Source organism: Alligator sinensis, unplaced genomic scaffold (assembly GCF_000455745.1).
Source record: "Alligator sinensis unplaced genomic scaffold, ASM45574v1 scaffold31_1, whole genome shotgun sequence".
In the NCBI taxonomy this organism is placed as follows: Eukaryota; Metazoa; Chordata; order Crocodylia; family Alligatoridae; genus Alligator; species Alligator sinensis.
This window is the reverse complement of record NW_005841884.1, coordinates 2,771,129-2,789,469: the sequence shown is the minus strand read 5'-3', so window position 1 is coordinate 2,789,469 and position 18,341 is coordinate 2,771,129. Positions and strand designations below refer to the sequence as shown.

Genomic DNA, 18,341 nt, shown 5'->3' with positions numbered 1-18,341 from the left:
AAGCATCAGAAGGAAAGGCTGATGTGTGGCATACTCCTGCTAAGAGGTAGGTGTGAGCACAAGAGAAACTGAAGGAGGTGGTTGCCTTTTAGTAAAAGAGTGAGGTAAATTTTGGCTCCTCAGAAAACCAGTGAAAATGTACAAATACGTTTTGTTGTTGTTGTTTTGTTATTTTTTTCCCTCTTTAAATTCTTCTACCTGTTGAAAATATCCTTCAGTGGGAGGATTTGGGAGGGGGATGGTGGTGGTGGCAGGGGGAGGGGTGGCTTCTACCCAGAAAATAAAGGGAAGAGAGTATAAAGAAGTGTCCAGATTGGCTGAAAAAGCATCCCGACGAAGAGAAGAGAAGGAGACTCTTATTGTGTTTGCTGATTGGTTCCACCTCCAGTCTGACTGCTTCAGCATTAGGAGAGAACCCCTCCCCTCCCACCCCTGCCCCTGAAGGGGACTGGGGTCAGCCAGGGATGCAATTTGCTGGGAGATCAGTTGGAGGTATCAGAGTGAACGCTGCCAGGGCCTTCTGTGGGGGAGGTCACTGATGAGGGGGTAGTAGCATCTTGCCAACCTCCATTAGCCTGAGGGGAAACAAAGAGAGCTTATCAGTTGTATGATACCAAACATGAGATTTAAATGTTCACCCTCTTGAGCTCACCCACCCCATCCTCAGCTGGCTTCTGCCATGCTCCACACACACCACTGTTACCATCGACTTAAGCATTGCTAGGGGTGCCGGGCAGGATTTTTTGAAGGTACATAATGCACCTAGAGATGCAGATTAGGCCTACTGTTCCTTCCACTGCACGGGGCAGCCTTCTTGCAGAGGAATGCAAATTCCACCACTGGCTTTGCTCATAACAAGTTGCTCAAATTTGCCTGGTGTGGTCCCTTTTTCATGAGCCACAGTAATCTTTATGTAGGTGCTACCATTTTGGTTAGAGGAGACGCACCTATTTTGTGCCCATGCAGATTAACGTACAAGGGAGAGGACACCCCAAAATTAAAGCCAAAACCTGCAGCCCAATCCTGAAAACAGTTTGAACTTTTTGGTAAGAACTAAAAAATTAAAAAACATCCCAAGTATATGGGACAGGTCTACAGTACTAAAAATTAGACATGCAGCTCACACCCAGCATTGGGTGAGATGTTTGTGCCTTGGCTCTGCTATTATTACCATTTATTTACACTACTGTACCACCTAGATGCTTCCCTCCTAGATCCGTTCTGTTAGTTGCAAACACAGAACAAAGACAGGAAACCAGCATTTGGTGCTGATCTTTGTGAGAGCCAAGGCATGCTGCTAGAGCCATGCAGTAGAGCCCTGCCCCTGCTTCTGCTTCTTTTACAGTCAATTAGGACACACAGCTATTTGGCACCTATTACAAGTGCTGCCTATGCTACCACGTCATAATGTGAATATACCCTCGACACTAGGTACTGGCCGCTCCTATGGGGGCAGGACACATATGGAAACTTGGAGGAAAAATCCCAAACACTGCCTCCCCAGGGAACCTCTCTAAATGCAGCCAGGCTGAGGGTTCTTAGTAAATCCCTTCCCATTTAAAAACAGATCTAGGAAAAGGACCCCAGCATCTGAACTGGCCTTGAGCTTTCTGTGAGCATGTCTTCATGCAAAGTCTGCCTGCTTAGAGGGACACAAACTTGCTGCAGAACTTGGGATGTTAGCTGGCTTCCCTTATTGCCACCACAAACCCCAGGGCATGCTTCCCTTCTTTCCTTTACAGCAGGTTGTTATTAAATAGGATAAAAAGAGCAAACAAATCGCCTCCCAGTGCTGTTTGTCTTAAAGTGCAATTAGAATCTCAAGAAGTGACCTCCAGGGCTTTGGGATTTATTCTCGCTCAATGATTCTGCCCCTAATTTGCACTCTTTACAAAGGGAGACAAAGCAAAGCAAAACTATTTTTCTTTGGGTTTGACCACAAATTCTAAGTAGGCTCTGGAAGCCCCATCTTTCTGCTTCTTATGTCAGCAGCCCTAGAGATGCTGTGCTTGCAACTTAGCCTACAGCCCTGCCGGCTGTTCAGGGAGGCAGCGTCAAATGGGGCTCTCACTCTCCTAGCCGTATCCCAGGCTGCAAGCTGGAGCACTCATCTGCCTGAACAGTCAGCAGATGTAAATGGGAGGCAGTGAATAAAGATGTGGTGCTTTTCTAGCAGAGCCAAATTTTTTTGGCTGTTTGAAGTGGGAAGGGGATATGGGGTTGGCCTCTCCAAGTACAGTATGAGGGAAGGGGAATGGAAGGTTACTACCCACTCCTTGGCTGCTGCCACTCTTCCTTAGCTGCTTGTCCCCTTTGGAGAGGACCAGATGCTGCACCCAGAATCCTTACCTCGCTCTGACATTGATTCAGTGCTATGCTCATTAATCCTTCCAAACTCCTGCCTGCACCTGACTTGGCGGCAGCCGCTGTCCTGTTTTAGACATGCCTGAGCCATCTCTCTCTCTCGCATCTCTTCCTCTGCACCTTACCTCTGTAGTGCTTCACTGACGCACAGAATCCATCACTGGCTGTGACAGCCTAACCTAACCTGGTACTGGAAGACAGTTTCATTTGCCACCCAGAAATACGCCAGGGTGCCACAAAGCGGCTGATGTCAGCACCAAGCGCACGTCAAGTGCAGGTGGGCCATATGCTGTTACCACCACTGCCTTGGGCAGGGGCGGGTAAGCTGGGCATGCTTCACCAACCCAAATCACTCCAGCAATGGCAAGGCTGGCAAGAAATAACAGCAATGGGAAGAAAGGAGACACAGCCACGAAATGCAGGACAAGCATTGCCCACTGAAGCCTCCAGAAGGGCAGGACTCCACAAGAGCGAAATACACACTAGCTCTGTTGCTGGTATTAGTCATTGCAATGAAAAAATGCCTTTGTGGGGAAGGGGGACTCTCTCTCATATACACATACAGGCAGGCTATACATAGATCCACAGTACATATACAAATGATATGGCCAGCCACACACAGACAGAGTAGACAGACAGGCACACACATACTCAAGGGAGGAGGTGACAGAGCAGTTAAGGCATCTCATGCAATTCCAGAGGTGTCAGTTCAAGTCTGGTTCTGAACTTGAGCTGACAGCCACCCTTGCTATAAATGGGTACCCTAGTCATCTGGACTGTCCAATGCAGACAGATGTGCTGCTAGCTGCACCCCACCCCCACTGTACCTTTGGCTCCAGAAACTTAGGCTGCCTTAGCCCCATTGGCCTAATGGGCTGTTAAGCTCAGGCTCTATTTTAAATACTCATACTCAGCCTATAAGAGACGCCCATACCTACCTTCTTTATACATAGAGATGTGCGCACATACACACACACACGCCATTTTACACAGCCACACTGGGTGTGGATGGGTGCACACACACATGCACACCCGCATATGCATAAGCCCATTTGCATACATATGCAGACTGTATAAAGATCACTGTATTCCTATTATATACACACAATGTATATACCTTTACAGACAGACACACAAGAACAGATTTTACCCAGACACCCGCTGTCGTACATATAATACACACGAGCGTGCACACAGCCAGAGCAGCACATTGTTTACTGCTTCCCAGAAGATACAGTAGACACTCTTACACATTTCTGACCACTGCAAGAGGCAGCAATTACCACAGATTATCAGCCCGACAATGACAGGCCATGTAAAGAGAGACACTGAGCCAACTCTGCAGCCTGGAGACTGGCATATTCAAGTACACTTAGGACATTAATAGCAATTTACGTGCCATCACTGAGGCAAAGCCACAATGGCTCTGTTGGCAGCCTCTTATTTTGAAGCCTGTTATTTGTTGGAGTTACAAGCTATAATCACAACAGAAACTTTCAAAACCCTTATCTTCCGTGACGCACCAAATCTATTTCAGAGCCGTAATTGCTATGTCACCAGAGAGTTTGCTGCTTAATGCACTCAAATGCCATTTAGTGTTTGCAGGGTCATTACAGCTAGCAGATCGGGGGAGGGGAAGTGGGGGTTGTTTAGAACAGGACTACAGTTCCTATTGTGCCAAACTATTTTTAGAGGGGTTTTTTTTTTTATTCTATCCACTGATGAAATAAGAAAGTGGGAGAAAATCTTTTATACAATCAATGCCATGCCTTGCTATTTAACACCCCAAAGAAATGCTCTGCAAGTCTGGGAAGCTCCCATTCTACTCAGGACTGGCAATTACACATCTTACTTTTTTTAAGTTCTTAGCTCTTATGCCTTCTCTTTTGTCTAACAGAGAGGCATAGAAAAGTCTGTTTCCATAAGGGTGCTGTGTCCTTATGTATAGCCTTTCTAGTGAAGAGCTACCATCCAAAACGCTGACTATCCCCTCAAAACACACTGACAACAAAAATTAATGAGGACTGCTATAGCAAAGCATCTGATCCAATGCAGAAAGGGAATTTCCAAGCGAGTTGGATCAGGCATCAAGGAACTAGAGTACCACATATAACAGTGGTGCTCAACCTTTTTCTCCTTTGGGTTGGATGAGTGGTGTGAGGCTGGTCTGTGTGTGCCTGGATTAGGCCTCATGCTGCCCCATCCCCAGGTGTCCAATCTAAGGGGCAGGGCCAAGCTATCCAGAGGGCCCCCCATAGGTCCAGAAATTTGACAGCAGGGAAGTGGAAATTAGTGTTGCAATTGCTCCCCTGAGGCCAAATTTTTGGATCTGTGGGGAGCACTGCACGTTGGATGACATGGGTCCAGAGGTAACATCTAGACCCCAGGCCAAGGGGTTGAGCTCTCTCTCTCTCTCACACACACACACACACACACACACACACACACACACACACACACACACACACACACACACACCCACCCACCCTCGTTAGATTAGCAGGAGGAAATTCATCTACCGTGCATGTGCTGGCTGTGGGGGACACGCAGTTTGTGAGCCTTTGAACAGCTGTGCCGTGGAATTTTGCTGCAGCAACAAGCTCCAATGAGCTCAGAAGCATGGGGATGGGGAATGCCTTAAACAGGTGTGCCACAGAAAATTTGTATTGATGTAAGCATGCCTTGGGCTGGAAAAGGTTGGGAAACAAAGCTCAAGCCCATACCTTGAGAGCACACAGTCCCATCAGTTTAGAGGCAATTCCCAACCCCAATGGAAAGCTCAGCCTAAACTTCCTCCCTGAGCTCACCTTTTCTTAGTGTTTCCTGCTACGAACTCCCCTACCATCACTCATGCCTCCTTTATTACCACTTACTTTTGCCATTAGTGTAATGTAGAGAAGAACTGCTGCAGAAACATATGCATAGACACAGTCCTTGCCACAAGACCTTAGAATGCAAGAACATATACTAAGGGGAAAACCCCAGAGACATACCCAGTCCATCAAGTACTGGAGAAACCATCTCAAAGCTGTCAATAGTAATTTTCTTCCAATCCATCTCAAGTGGGCCAAGTTGGCAGAAACTGCCGCCCTTTGCCAAGTATACCAACACCCTTGTGTCCAATGATGGCAGATGCCAGGGAGGGTAATGAACATGTGATAGATCACTCTAGATATACTTGGTTCAATGCTCCCCCTATACAGCACCCACTTCTACACTGTTGGAGACAGGATACTGGGCTACATGGATCGTGGGGCTGACCCAACATAGCACTTCTTACGTACTTGTGTAGGGCTCAGTATGTATGTGCATCTGTCCTCAGAAAAGATGCCACATGGGTGATATAGCTGCTCTGTGTCCTTAGGATTGAAGTCCTGTCAGTTCAAAAGCAACCTGGCCCAAGTACTCAGGCAGGGAAGGGCTGGGCTTACCAGCAGGCTGGGCAAAACAATCAGGTTAAATGATCCTTGAAGCAGCTATTTCTAGAATTGCTCCTGCAGGTTCAATGGCACCTTCACAGACAGCAGCATGGGTCTCAGTTTGGGCTTCCTGCTGGCCTGGAGGCTGTGCTGGGACGTGCAAGGCTGCATTTCAAGTTCCCTCTTCCTCCTGTATCTGTTTCAAGAGGTCTTCTTCTTTCCTGCTTTGTGCAGGAACTGTCTAGAAACCCCCAATTCTGGGCCCAAATGTGATGGGGCATAATCCCTATCCTGTCCTTGACTGGTAAAAAAAAGTTCCAGGGTTAGTTCCCAAACTCACTCCGAACCTGGTGTTCATCTCAAAATACCCGCAAAACCAAGCCCTCAGCCAAAGCTGCTTCTTCCTGCTTGGTTGCCTCCAGGGTCTCCCTCCAGCACTGCATGTGTCCTAGCCTTCATGTCCTCGGAAAACCATCCTCACCCACTTCCAAATGCTGTTAATGGGGGAAGTGGGAGGTAGAGGGGTCCACAGAGACAGCCTACTCCCTTTTATAGTCACACCATATCCAGCCACTTTTATACACTAACACCCTTCTGAACACAGCCACTCTCCATATACAACACTTTCCCCCTTGTTGCACATAGGGAAGAACTGAAAAATCACTCTGCACTGCACTGCCTTAACTTCTCAATGTTACATTATTTAATACCTATCACCATCCAACACACAAATAATCCAAAGTCAATTATATGCTGATTATATATGTCAGCATATATATGTTGATTATATAGTCTTTCCTTACTGGATCCACAGATTCCTACTCAGAGTAGTAATAATGCCTAGCTATTTATACAGTCCTTTGTATCAGTTATACTCAGTGCATTTGACAAAGCAGGTCTGAATTATAATTTCCAGTTCACAGCAGGGATGTTACTTGCCCAAGGTCACCCAGCAGGCCAGTGACAGAACTGGGAACAGAATCTAGGTCCCCTGAGTCCCAACCCAGTGACTTACCCATTTCCTTTCCTCATGCACCTTGCAGCTTTTAAGAATAACAAATCAGATACTTGCTGCTTAACAAAGCCACTGGTAAATATGCAGATATACACACTGTACTAGATATATATTTATAGGATGTTACATAATGGAACACGCAGGCAGGTCACAGTTAAAGGTGGTGTGTAGCAGTATGATTTTTAGTCCATGGATGCATGCACTGCAGGTGCATCACTAAACTGATAGGGAAGTGGGAGAGATGGATCTACAGCGTTGCTCTGCTAACATACTGTGACGACTGCTAGCTAATGTTTGAATGATGGTATAGTTTGGCATGTCTCGTCTGCTGCCTATTAGTTCATTTATAAATAAAGTATTTTAGCTTGGTAGCTAGGCCCTTGACTAACCTAACAAAGCATTATGGGAGTTTGGCTACCAATTTAACCTATTATTTTACTCTAACCTACTATGTAATAGGGCTGTATGAGGCTTCAGTCCCCGATTCGATTCAGTGGAGGTTCAGCCCAATTTGGTGGCCAAATCTCCAAATCCAAATTGAATCAGAGGACCCTTTAATCGCACTGCGATGTTGGGGCGCATGGAGTGTCGCACAGAAGCGCAGGGGGCTCCCAAGCATGCTCAGCAGCAGACCCAGAAGTGGACCAGAAGCACTTTCAGTGCACTTCTGGGTCTGCTGGGGAGCGCGTGGGGGGGGGCCCTGTACCCCTCCAGCTCAGTAACTGGTACCTTCTGGGTCTGGGGGGCACATGCGGTCAATCACCGAATCGGGGAGGTGCAGGGGGGGCCCCCAGTGAGCCCAGAAATGGACTGGATACACTTCCAGTCCACTTCCGGGTTTGCTGCCGAGCACACGGGGGGGGCCCCCCCACACTCCTGTGGGACGCTCCATCCACCCCAGCATTGCAGCATTCACGAGCCACACTGGTACCTCAAGGTATGTAGAAAAAAACATTTAAAGCTGTGTCTATGTCCGAATTGCTGATTCTCTGAATCAGCATCAAATCTTCATATTCAGATTTGGCCAAATCGAAATGGGGACAGTAATCCAAATCAGCGAATCGAATCACTTTTCCCGATTTGGGCGAAATCCAAATTGAATAGGGCCCGCTTCACACACCCTTACTATGTAATACAGACTAAAATAGATATAGAAATAAGAGCACATATCCACATACCTCAAGTTGGTATTCCTTTGCTTTTTGTATTAATAGAGTAACACACTGGAGTAACCTTCGCTCTAGGGTACAGGGGGCTTTTGTGGGGAAATACCCTGAGGCATTTTTAAATTGTTGTTTTGTATTTAAATTAAGTCTCTGTGTGTGAGTCACAGACCAGTGGAGAGACAAAGGAGGGGTGGGCATGGGGGGGAAGAGGAGCCAGCATTGCATTTTAGAACCTCGCAAATAATCCTATCTCCTCTGTTGCAAATTTTGCATGACTGCCTGGAAGCACTGGAGAAACAGCTGTAGAAACATGAGCATCAAATCTCAGCTTTCTCCACAGGGAGTGCAGAGGTTTTTAAAGGAGTAGATTAGATATTTTTGCTGACTCTGCCATTCCCAATGCCTTCCTGCCTCTGGCCTGCTCCACTCCTCACATGCTCCTTCATTGCCATCTTGCAAGCTGGTCAGTGGCCCACATCCACAAACTCTCCCCCAAAAGTTTTTTTCTTGAATACTACAAGTGCTATAAATATCCAGGTAGGATGTTCAGAAACATTAAGAATTGGCCTAACTTGGCTGCCATTAAAATCAGTGGTGAAAATCCCTCCGTAGAAGTTACAGGCTTATCCTTTACGTATAGAAAATTGGATGGGATGGCAAAAATGGACAGATGTGTCGGTGAGTATTTGACTGGAAAGATGAGATGGAAAAGTGAAGCGTACAAGCGGCCTTCAGAATCATGAAGAGGATCATGATAGTAATAGCTAATAGGGTAAATGACAACTTCTGCAAACTTTAGGATATAGAAAGGAGGAAAGTTCTTCTGTAGACTGAGAAAGTCAACAGAAGAGCAACTACTAAGGTACAGGAAACGTGCTTAAGGAGCAAATATTTGCTCACAGCTCAGCTACTGAATCATATAACTAGCTGAGCTGTACAGGGAAGGGTGCTTGTTTTGCAAAGCATGCATCCTTTGATGAAGGATGCTCTCTGTCAGCTTCCCATAGGTGCCTCAGCCTGCAAAAATGCATTGCACAACCCATTCCCTGTTGAAAGCAGCTGATGCAAAAATCAATTATACACCACAATATTGACCAAAGACACTATATGACAAACACTGCCATGTAAATAGAAACGTCTATGAATAATGGTGTTTATAAATAAAAAATCTGCACATTAATGAACTTTAAAAATTGTCCGTGTATTAGATTTTTGAATAATCTGTACATAAGTCTGTCCAATTTTCTTTGCTAAAGGGTTCTGGAAAAAAAAGGTTAGATTCATAAAAGAAATTTCAAAAGGGATTGCTTTAAGATGCTTATAGCTCACTAGCTAATTAACAGATTGATTTGTGTATTTGCAGAGATCTCATTTTGAACTGAAACACTGTGGGAAAGATGCAATATATTATCCAAATCCAGCCAGTCCTGGCTTAAATGTAAATGTCAGCTCAACTTAACCATGAAAGTGCTATGGGGCTTCCACCATATTATATATTTATTACGCCGATGTAGCTGTGTCCTGCATGGATTTTTCCATCATAACAGGTGCACTCCACTGAATATTTCACTCCTTCAAAAAAATGACTCAATTCATTGCAGGAAAAGTAGCATTTGGGGCTGGGATTTACAAAAGAGGCTGTGGGATTCATTGTGATATGGACTTCTAAATTCTTTAGACTCCTTTGAATATTCCAGCCTTAAAGTGTGTGTGTGTGTGTGTGTGCGTGTGTGTAAATATGCCTCTGTCTGGGGCGGAGCATGGGATTTTTTTAAATGAAATCCAAAAAACACCAACCAGCAGTTGCCAAATGGAAGGCAGGATAACGTCTTCTGCAGAAGCTTTAACTGGGAGTTTGGGGAAACAGATTCTAATTATCCAAGCTGGCATTTGGCCATGACACCAGACTATGCTCCTAAAAGAACAGAGAGACCTTTGAGGCTTGAGCTGGCAAACTCGTGGGGATGTAGGTTCTGAGCCACACTAGCTCACCTGGAGGTTCTGGTGGCAGGATGTCACCCAACTGGTCATATCTACCCACAATTACCCCAGTGTGTAGGAGTGGCTCTACTGTACCATCCCTGTGGATGTTACAGTCTGCTTCTCATGGCACAGCAGCCCAGCTTCAAAACATGTTTGGTATCCTAGGGCATAAGAAGAAAGCAGCCCTTACATTCCAGAGTTTGATGACGAAAGCTTCCAGAGAGCCTTTATTGGGAAGAGCTTCTTGCACTCTTCCTCCTGCATTCACAGAGTATGGATGGACAGGCTCCAGCCCTTAATAACCACCAACCAAATGACTGGGCTAACCTCTCACTTAGCATTCCAACATCCTTATGGCCATGCTGAGACACACATCTGCCCTACTAACAAGGGAGGTCATCATCAGGACAACTGGTTCCTCACTGTAACAGGACCTCTATCCCATTACTGAGAAGGGGAACAAACCCATGGGGTCTGCCATCCAAACAAGCCCAGGCTAAGGGAGGAAAAGACTGGAGCAAGCACTCCCCCTCCCAGAGCCAGCAGCCATGGCAATAGCAGGAGCCAGGGGTTACACAGAAACCCTGCAGGGCCAGCAGCAAGAAGCCACCCTGAAGCTGCCTGTAACAAGCCAAATCAGGAATCATCTGCGAGTGCTTTGGGAAACGGGAGAGCAGCAGGGGGTGGGACAAAGGAACCATATAAATACAGGCCCTGCAAGCTGCAGCAGGGAGGAGCTCCTCACCAGGAAGCTGCCAAGGAGGGCTGGTCAGACTGCTGCACTGCCTGGGAGCTACAAGCCAGGCTGTGCAAACCTATGGGGACATAACCCAGAGCAGGGGTTATGTTGGCACCCAGGGAGGGCTGCCCTGGGTGTCTGCTTACCCACTCTGATGGGGGTGGAAGATTTTCCTATGTTTAAAGCGACAGCGTACTGATTTTCCATTTCTTGTTGTTAGATTGCCCAGAAGGGAGTTTGTGTTATAACCTGGGGACTTCTCTTCTGGTTCTAGTTCAGGCCAGTGGTTTGGGTTGGGACTGCAAGGGGAGGTATTTGGAGGTCCCATTAGCAACTTAGGGGCACATACTTGCCTTGAGCCCCTCTCGGGGCAAGCTCAAGGCATTCTGAGGAAGTACCAAGCCCAGAGCAGGGCAGAACATAGGGGCCAGCGAACCTGGAGCCCAGAGCAGGGCAGACAAGGCTTAAGGAGGACCGGGACAAGGCTGGGACCCAGAAGCCTGGTCCACTGCAGTGGGCCTCAGCTACAGGACCCAGCCAATTGAAAAAGGGGCTGAGGTCAAAAAAGGCTGAGCCCAACAAGCATATACGGGCACCCCAAGACATCTAGTTAGTCCCTGAACCAGGGGCTGAGACCTAGCTTTGGAAGCCCCAAGGCAGCCTCCCTCAGATACAAAACATAATATCAAGTGGTGGTGGGCAAGAAAGGGAAGAGCTCCCCAGAAGGGTGGACTAAGCTGGGGCTGAGTGGCCACTCCCTGGGAAAAGCATCTTGTTACACTCACAAAGAGGGAACCACACACTTTCATTGCTCGCAGCCAGGGAGTACTTCACTGAAAATGCAACAGCACAGACTACTGGCACTATTATTCAGCCAAACATGCAAATACCTCTACTGGGCATACAAAGACAAATGAACTAGGCCTAACCTGTCGCTTCCTTTGAAGTAGTAGTAGTCTCCATTTTAACAAATGAGGAAGACAAGGCTGGCAAGGTTCAGGTCCACATTTACAAGAGTAGCCTTAAAGTGCTGAATATGTTGCTTTTTGAATTCATAGATGGTAGGAAGGGCTCTGATCTGACACACAGGTGTACACAGGTCTGAATACTTGTTTTGTCCAATTTAGGACAGGGACTCCCATGTCCCAGGTGAATGAGTAATTTAACCAGCAGGCTAATGGGGTGTCTCTTTTCCTTCTCATTTTCACAGGCACAGACACAGGCATGTCCTCTCATCTTTATCAGAAATTCCATCTGAAAAATCTTCCTAAAGCAATCTCCTATTAATTCCATATTTCTGCAAAACATTTTTGGTTTTGATGAAATTTTTCAACAGAAAGAAGTTTCATCAAGAACTTTTCAGCTGGCCCTACCCATTTCATACAAATGTGTTTCACTGACATGCATGGAAAAAAGAGACTGCTCAATAACCATTTGTATTTTGACCCAACACAATGCACCATGTTAACAGCAAAGTTAATGATAAAATCCAAGAGCTCAGAGTTCCAGTCCTGAGCCTTTGTCTCCAATTCCACCATTATTGTAACTCCACAGTATTTCCCTAGCAGAAACAAGTTGGTGTGTTCTGGGGTGCTGCAGCAGGGCCAACTGTTGGAAGAGACTGCTGGGCTGAAACAGTATCATCATTTGGGAAGAACATATGGTTTCTGAAGTTCTTTGCTCCTCCTCAACGCTGGCAAAGCACAGCACTCAGCAGCTCCAACCCTGACATGGTAGGTCCTGTCTCTAGGAGTGAAACCAGAATGGATTGTTTGTGGACTATGCAGTTGTCCTCTCTTCTGCTACTTTCAACCTGCAGACTAGTCTATGGGTCATGGCCACGTCATAATACAGTCCTCACAGGGGTCATTAACTGATCTTTTCTTGCCTGTCATAGCAGGGCTGCAAACAGTCCACTTAGTTCTGGACACAGTTCTTCAGCTCAAGGTAGAAGGTAAGCTGTAGTGGAAGCAGAAATTCTGCTCGACTGTCCAAGGCTTGTTTTCTTACCTGTTGCATGACTCAAACTGCTCACAAACTTCTTGTGCTTCAGACGCAGCGCCCCCATTCACTCTAAGCAACCCTAAAAGCCCAGCTACTAACACAACTGAATCCTGCATATGCTCAGGTCCCAATTCTGTGACTCAGGCCTACCCTTTCATTAGCTTATTTGCTATACTGTTTTACCCTGCCCTCTGAGGGCAACTACAACCACAGTTCAGATCATTAGGCACTTGTCTTTCCAGGTTCAAGTCCATGAGAAGTTTCTCTTTTCCCTGCCCCACAGCCCTTTCTTGATGGCACCCATTCACTTTATGAGTCAAAAATCAACTTCATGCTAGCGGTTGGTGATGCTAGTGCCACCTGGGATATGAAAATCCAGCTGTTTTCTTTCTGCATCAGACATCATTGCTAGTAATAAAGATTTTACAGTTGGGATATAGCTGACGATTTCGGTAATGATGTACTGGGAGATAAGAATCCAGCTATTTGAGCTCTGCAGAGCTAACAGGAATAACAACATGGGCTCTGTTACCAAACATAGCAGCTGCAACCACAAAAACAGATCTCTGGAGTAAAGAAGGGGCCTCCTGAAACTGATTATCTTGATTACAACGGCATTTCAGGATGCTGTGTTCATAAGGAGATGCAAAATCAATGCACTAACAGAGGTGGAAAGACTATGGTGGGGCAGCTTTTCTTACTGCAACTGTCATCACATTACACTATGATATAGCTGGATAACATAATATACCTTGTATTTTCCAGCCCTCAAAAATCTCTGCAGATCAACTTAGACTTAACAATCCGCCCTAAGCAAGAACTTCACCAACAGTTCTCATTCGGGTCTGATTTCACCTGCCTTGGAAGGCTTATAAGGACAGTTTAAGATGCAATCAGTAAAGCACAGGTGTATGTATTACTAGCAACTTTCATTCATGCCCTCCTGCCCTGCTTTAGCTTTCAGATGGACAGGATGTTCTTCTTCACTTCCTGTCTTAAGATCACTGCTATCAAGCAGCTATCAAGTAGCCCCTGGAAAGGGCTGCGTTTCAAAGGGTGGGTGTCTTGCCTTCTATATAGACACAGTTTATTAAACGCTATTAGAATTGATGGGCTGAAAGGAGCGATAGAAATTGCATGGGGATTAGTGATGTGTATAGTATCATCGTGTCAGGACTGTCCATGAGACTAATTATTCATGGGGGTGGGCAGAAGTGGGAAGAGACCCTTTCCAAACCTGGACTCTGCCTTTACCCCCACCTGAGACACCTCCAGGTGCATCTGACTAACAAGCAAAAGGCAGTGCTGCGTGTCACTCCAACTAGGGAAACTCCAACAGGATGATATATGTAACGCTGGACAACAATACGTAACCATTTTTTAATGCTGTGGTGCTTAGCTTTCTGGCCCCATGGGCCAGATGAGTGGCACAGACCTGGGTTGGATCCAGCATAAGGTCTGAGTATGGGGTTGGTTCACAGGTAAGATCCAGCTGCACACTGTCCAGTCCTGTGCATCTGGATCTAGCTGTGGAACAACCCCCTCCCCCAATCCTTTGCTAGCCCAACTGTGTGGCAAAATGATCTAGTGTGCAGGGCAACCTCATTGGTCCATAGAGCTCCCCAAACATCCAGAAATTTGGCAGCAGAGGAATGGCAATTAACACTGCCATTGTTCCCCTGCTGCCAAATTTCTGGACATGTGGGGAGACCCATAAGCCAGATGAGATGGCTCCAAGCGCTGGATCTAGCCCACAGGCTGGAGGTTGCGCACCACTATTTTAATACATTCTTTTTAAGTGCCAGCCACCTGCCTCCTGCCTAAAGAACACAACTCCTTTGCCCAATCCTTGTGGTTTGTCAACGCATTTTCCCCTCCCAACAGATAGCCAGCAAGGCCCTTATGTTCATAAACTGAAAATGAAAATGTGCAGCATGATCGCAGCTTCCAAGTTTCAGATATGCTCCAAGTTAATCTGGATACCTTCCCCTGCTGTTGCTGGCCTGAAGTATCAGGCCTGAGTCATGCTGCACTGCTCTACCCAGCCTTTTGGACTGTAGTTGGGTGTTGACTAGAAACTCCCCTCCTCAAGTTGCTTCCTTCCCCTCCCCCAGCCCTTTAAAGCAAATTCCCCTTATATTTTGGCTTAACACAGAAGACTGTTATTTTCAAATACATCTCCGACAGTAATAAGCTCAACCTCTCCTGGGGGGGGATTTTAATTTATACAAAAGTATCATATCTTATCATGATCAGCCTCTGATTCATTTACTCTTCAGTATTAAAAAGCCAGAAAGGGAATAAATTCAGCTAACATAGAAATTAATGTGAAACGATGGGCTCTTTCATGTGGCATTTTCAACCACAGTTCCTGCAACGGGCTTATGTAATCAGACATAATTATCTGCACATGTTCAGTTACATTACTTCACAAATCCTCGTTGGCCCCGCCCAGTGACGTCAGGCCTCACTGGTAAGCCCCTAATGTCCATTTTCTCAGCATGGCTGAATTGAGAGAAAGAAAGCATCAACCTGAATAGGCAAGGGTTCTACCATTTTCCTTTCTATGTGCCGTGGGTGCTCTCTCTCTCTCGCTGTGCTCTGGTAGGGCCTTTAGCCATCCTAGTGAAGTGAGGATCACATGCAAATTTTGTTTCCTGCCTACTGGGAAATCTCTAATTTGACTTCCCAGAAGAAATGCAAAAGGACTAAAAATGGACTGTTGAGCCCGATGTACCAATTTGGATGCAGACAGATGGTAACGGCATGACACTGTATCCCACCTGGGTACCCTTAACGTTTGGCTTTTAAAGCCCAACACTCTCCCTTTTGTGCACGCCTTAACCAAAAGGAGACAGAGACTGGGGAAGCTGTTTTAATGCTTCCACTCGTATCACATCTCGTTCTCAGTGCCTTTGTTCTGAAATGACACAAACTCCTGGAGAATGCCTGCCAGGGCTGATGACATCCTGTGCATTCCCCTACTGGAAGTGGTTCACTTAGAACGGATCCCTTGGTGGTCAAGGCATAGATTCCTGAAGGTTATCCAGAGAAACAGGTCTCCCTTGCCCCTGCCTCCAAAAGACTTCTCTGCATGTTCTTGTTTGCTCACTTTCTCTCCTTCCCCCACAACAAGCATAAGTCACATACACAGAAAATAAAACACACTGCAGACAAATTTCCCTTGTTCAAATGTCCCCCCTCCACCTCAGTCTCTCTGTGACCTCTAAAGGGGCCAGAGAAAAACCACACTCCACAAGAACAGCCTCCTTTTTCAGGCTGCCCTCTTGTCCCAGCTTGCTGTCACCCCCACTGAGATGGCGGACGATTGATCTGAGAAATGAAGTTGGATTGCTGTCCCGAATCTACACTCGGTTCTCCTTGTGTCTGTCTGATCGATTTCACTCTGTACGACACAGCTTGTCGCTATGAATTTTCATGCTAGTCAGGAGCCGCCAGCGCACCCAAGAACAAGTAGAAGATGTTTTTAAACTCCCCCCCCCTTTTTTATCATCATCATCATCATCATTTTTTGGCTCAAGACACTGGCTGGGGAAAGGTTATTTTTAAACAGCGGCTTGGTCTGTGATGGGCTCCAGCCATTGGGCTCCTTGTGGAGATTTCAAGGCTCAGGCTTGCGATGACATTTCCTACCACTGTTCTACTAGGTGTCACCTGTTTAGCAGCTCCTCTCAGCTGAACGCATGTGGCCGCAGGTGCCATGCAAACACTGATTGCGTCTGACAGGCCTAGACGCCAGCTGCCTGCATGAAGCCTGCCCAATCGCCACTTTTTGTGGGCAGAACTCTGCCGTTAGCGTGACCGATACAGAAGCAATAAACTAGGTGACCGTAAAGCCAAGACAAGTCCTACTAAGTGGCATTCTAAGCCCTTTGGCTTTGAAATAATTGGTAGTGAGAGAACAAAAATGAAAGGAGAGGGGAAAAAAAAACAAGCCTATTTTTCTTACACTGATGCCCTGCGGACTATACATCTGACTTGCTGCGAGCCCGTCACTGTATCCTCCTGTCTGGCTGATAACATGGCGAAGGGTATCCACCTAAACAGACCAACAACAACAAAGAGAAAAAATTAGAGAGAGAGAAATTAGAAGGCAAAGCTGCTTTGATTCACATTTGATGTGTATTTAAAGAAGAAATATAGCACTATCATTTTCAGAGTGGCAAGGGGGGACACAAGATGGAGGACACCCTCACTTCCCTTTCCAACCCACAACCCCGCCCCACTGGCATTGTCACACCCAACTGTCAGTTCTAAGCACTGCAACAAAGACATCCAGGGAGGAAAGAAAAAGCAACAGGGGCAATAAGACTTGTTGGAGTTGCATACTGCAGCTAACTCAGGGAGTAGACTTTACTTCCCTTTCCCTTCTCCTGCCCCACCATCTTCCTCCTACCCAAGGACCAGGAGGAGCACATCAACTGAAGAGGGTTGCCTGACTCAATGTGTAGGGTCATCAGTTTCCTTAATTATTTCTGGAGGGCATCGAGAGTGTGCATACCTACCATAGCAAGTGGGTAACCACCTCTCCCCTGCTGTTCTGGCTGCACCAGTGATAAGGAGAGGGGGTTTCAATCTCTGGCAATATGGAGTTTTTGGTCACTGAAAAATGTTTCATGCCCAGCCCATGGAAAGACCACATACCTTTGCACTTTCACCAATTGTTTTTCGTATTTTTATAATAAAGGTTTAAAAAGCCAAAAATTAAAAAGTGATAAGCTGTCTGATCCCCATCTATGACACACTTCTCTGCATCCAGGGTTGCAAAGGGAGTGACTTTGACTTAAAAAAACTCTCTGCCAACATGAAAGTAGTTGAATGGGAGTCATCTCCTAACTTCTGTAAACGCTAAATGCCAAATGGACCCATGAAATGGTTGGGCGTGGATGGGAAGCAAGAAGCTTATAGAAGACATTACGTGCATCTAAGACTGTTAACAGGCTGGGCCCTCTTTTGTCCAAAGCATGGATCAGCACTTCAGAAATGATGCCCGAAGTTCCGTCTGTGTCTTGCTGGACTCTAAGAGGTTTTGGTGGCTGCCTAGGCCTGGGTGTTTTGTATTTAATTAAAAATGCATTTGTACATTTCAGCATTTCTTTCCTTTCAGTAGACGCCTAGTTTCAGCATCGAACAAACGAGTAGAAGCCTTGGAAATGAGACACCAGTCAGAACATCTGGTCCTTACCTTGAAAAATAAAGCAAACAAGCTAAACCTCAGCTATTTTTGTCTTAGCACATGCTTGTTCTTTGAAACTTCCTTTTCTCCTAATGTGACTATCAAGCCAGAGCCAAATGCATTCACAAAGTGTGGGCAAGATTCCCGAAGACAATGGTTTGTTGGTTTGGTTGGGGGTGGGTTTTTTTGGATTTTTTTTTCAGTGTTGGTTCATTTGATTGGTTCATTTGCACCGTTAAGATTTCACTTTTCAGACAGAAGTGGGGAATGCCAATACAATCAAGGGCTCTTCCAACACTAATGCATTCACTGGCCGTACATCGGATGAGTCCCTACCTGTGACTGCACGTTGGCTCCAACCTGGGCCCCTTGGTAAGAATCCCCATTGAGTGACTGCACGCTCATGAACAAATCTCCAGAGTTTGACATGTTAAAAGAACTGGAAGAACCTGGA

The 18,341-nt window shown here is 46.2% G+C and overlaps 1 protein-coding gene across 4 annotated transcripts in view; it reads right to left on the bottom strand.

The window, feature by feature from the left end:
• Window positions 1–6: 6 nt before the first annotated feature.
• PBX1 (PBX homeobox 1) overlaps window positions 7–18,341 on the bottom strand; it is a 257,989-nt gene continuing 239,654 nt past the window's right edge. For 3 of the 4 annotated variants that reach the window (XM_025196759.1, XM_025196760.1, XM_006017725.2), the window contains exons 7-9: window positions 18,224–18,336; window positions 16,661–16,750; window positions 7–575 (exon numbers count right to left, since the gene is read on the bottom strand). In XM_025196759.1, coding sequence (XP_025052544.1) covers window positions 483–575; window positions 16,661–16,750; window positions 18,224–18,336 — 296 coding nt within the window. In that variant the 3' untranslated portion in view covers window positions 7–482. The remainder of the gene's footprint in view (window positions 576–16,660; window positions 16,751–18,223; window positions 18,337–18,341) is intronic. The other variant, XM_025196761.1, reaches the window with a different exon arrangement.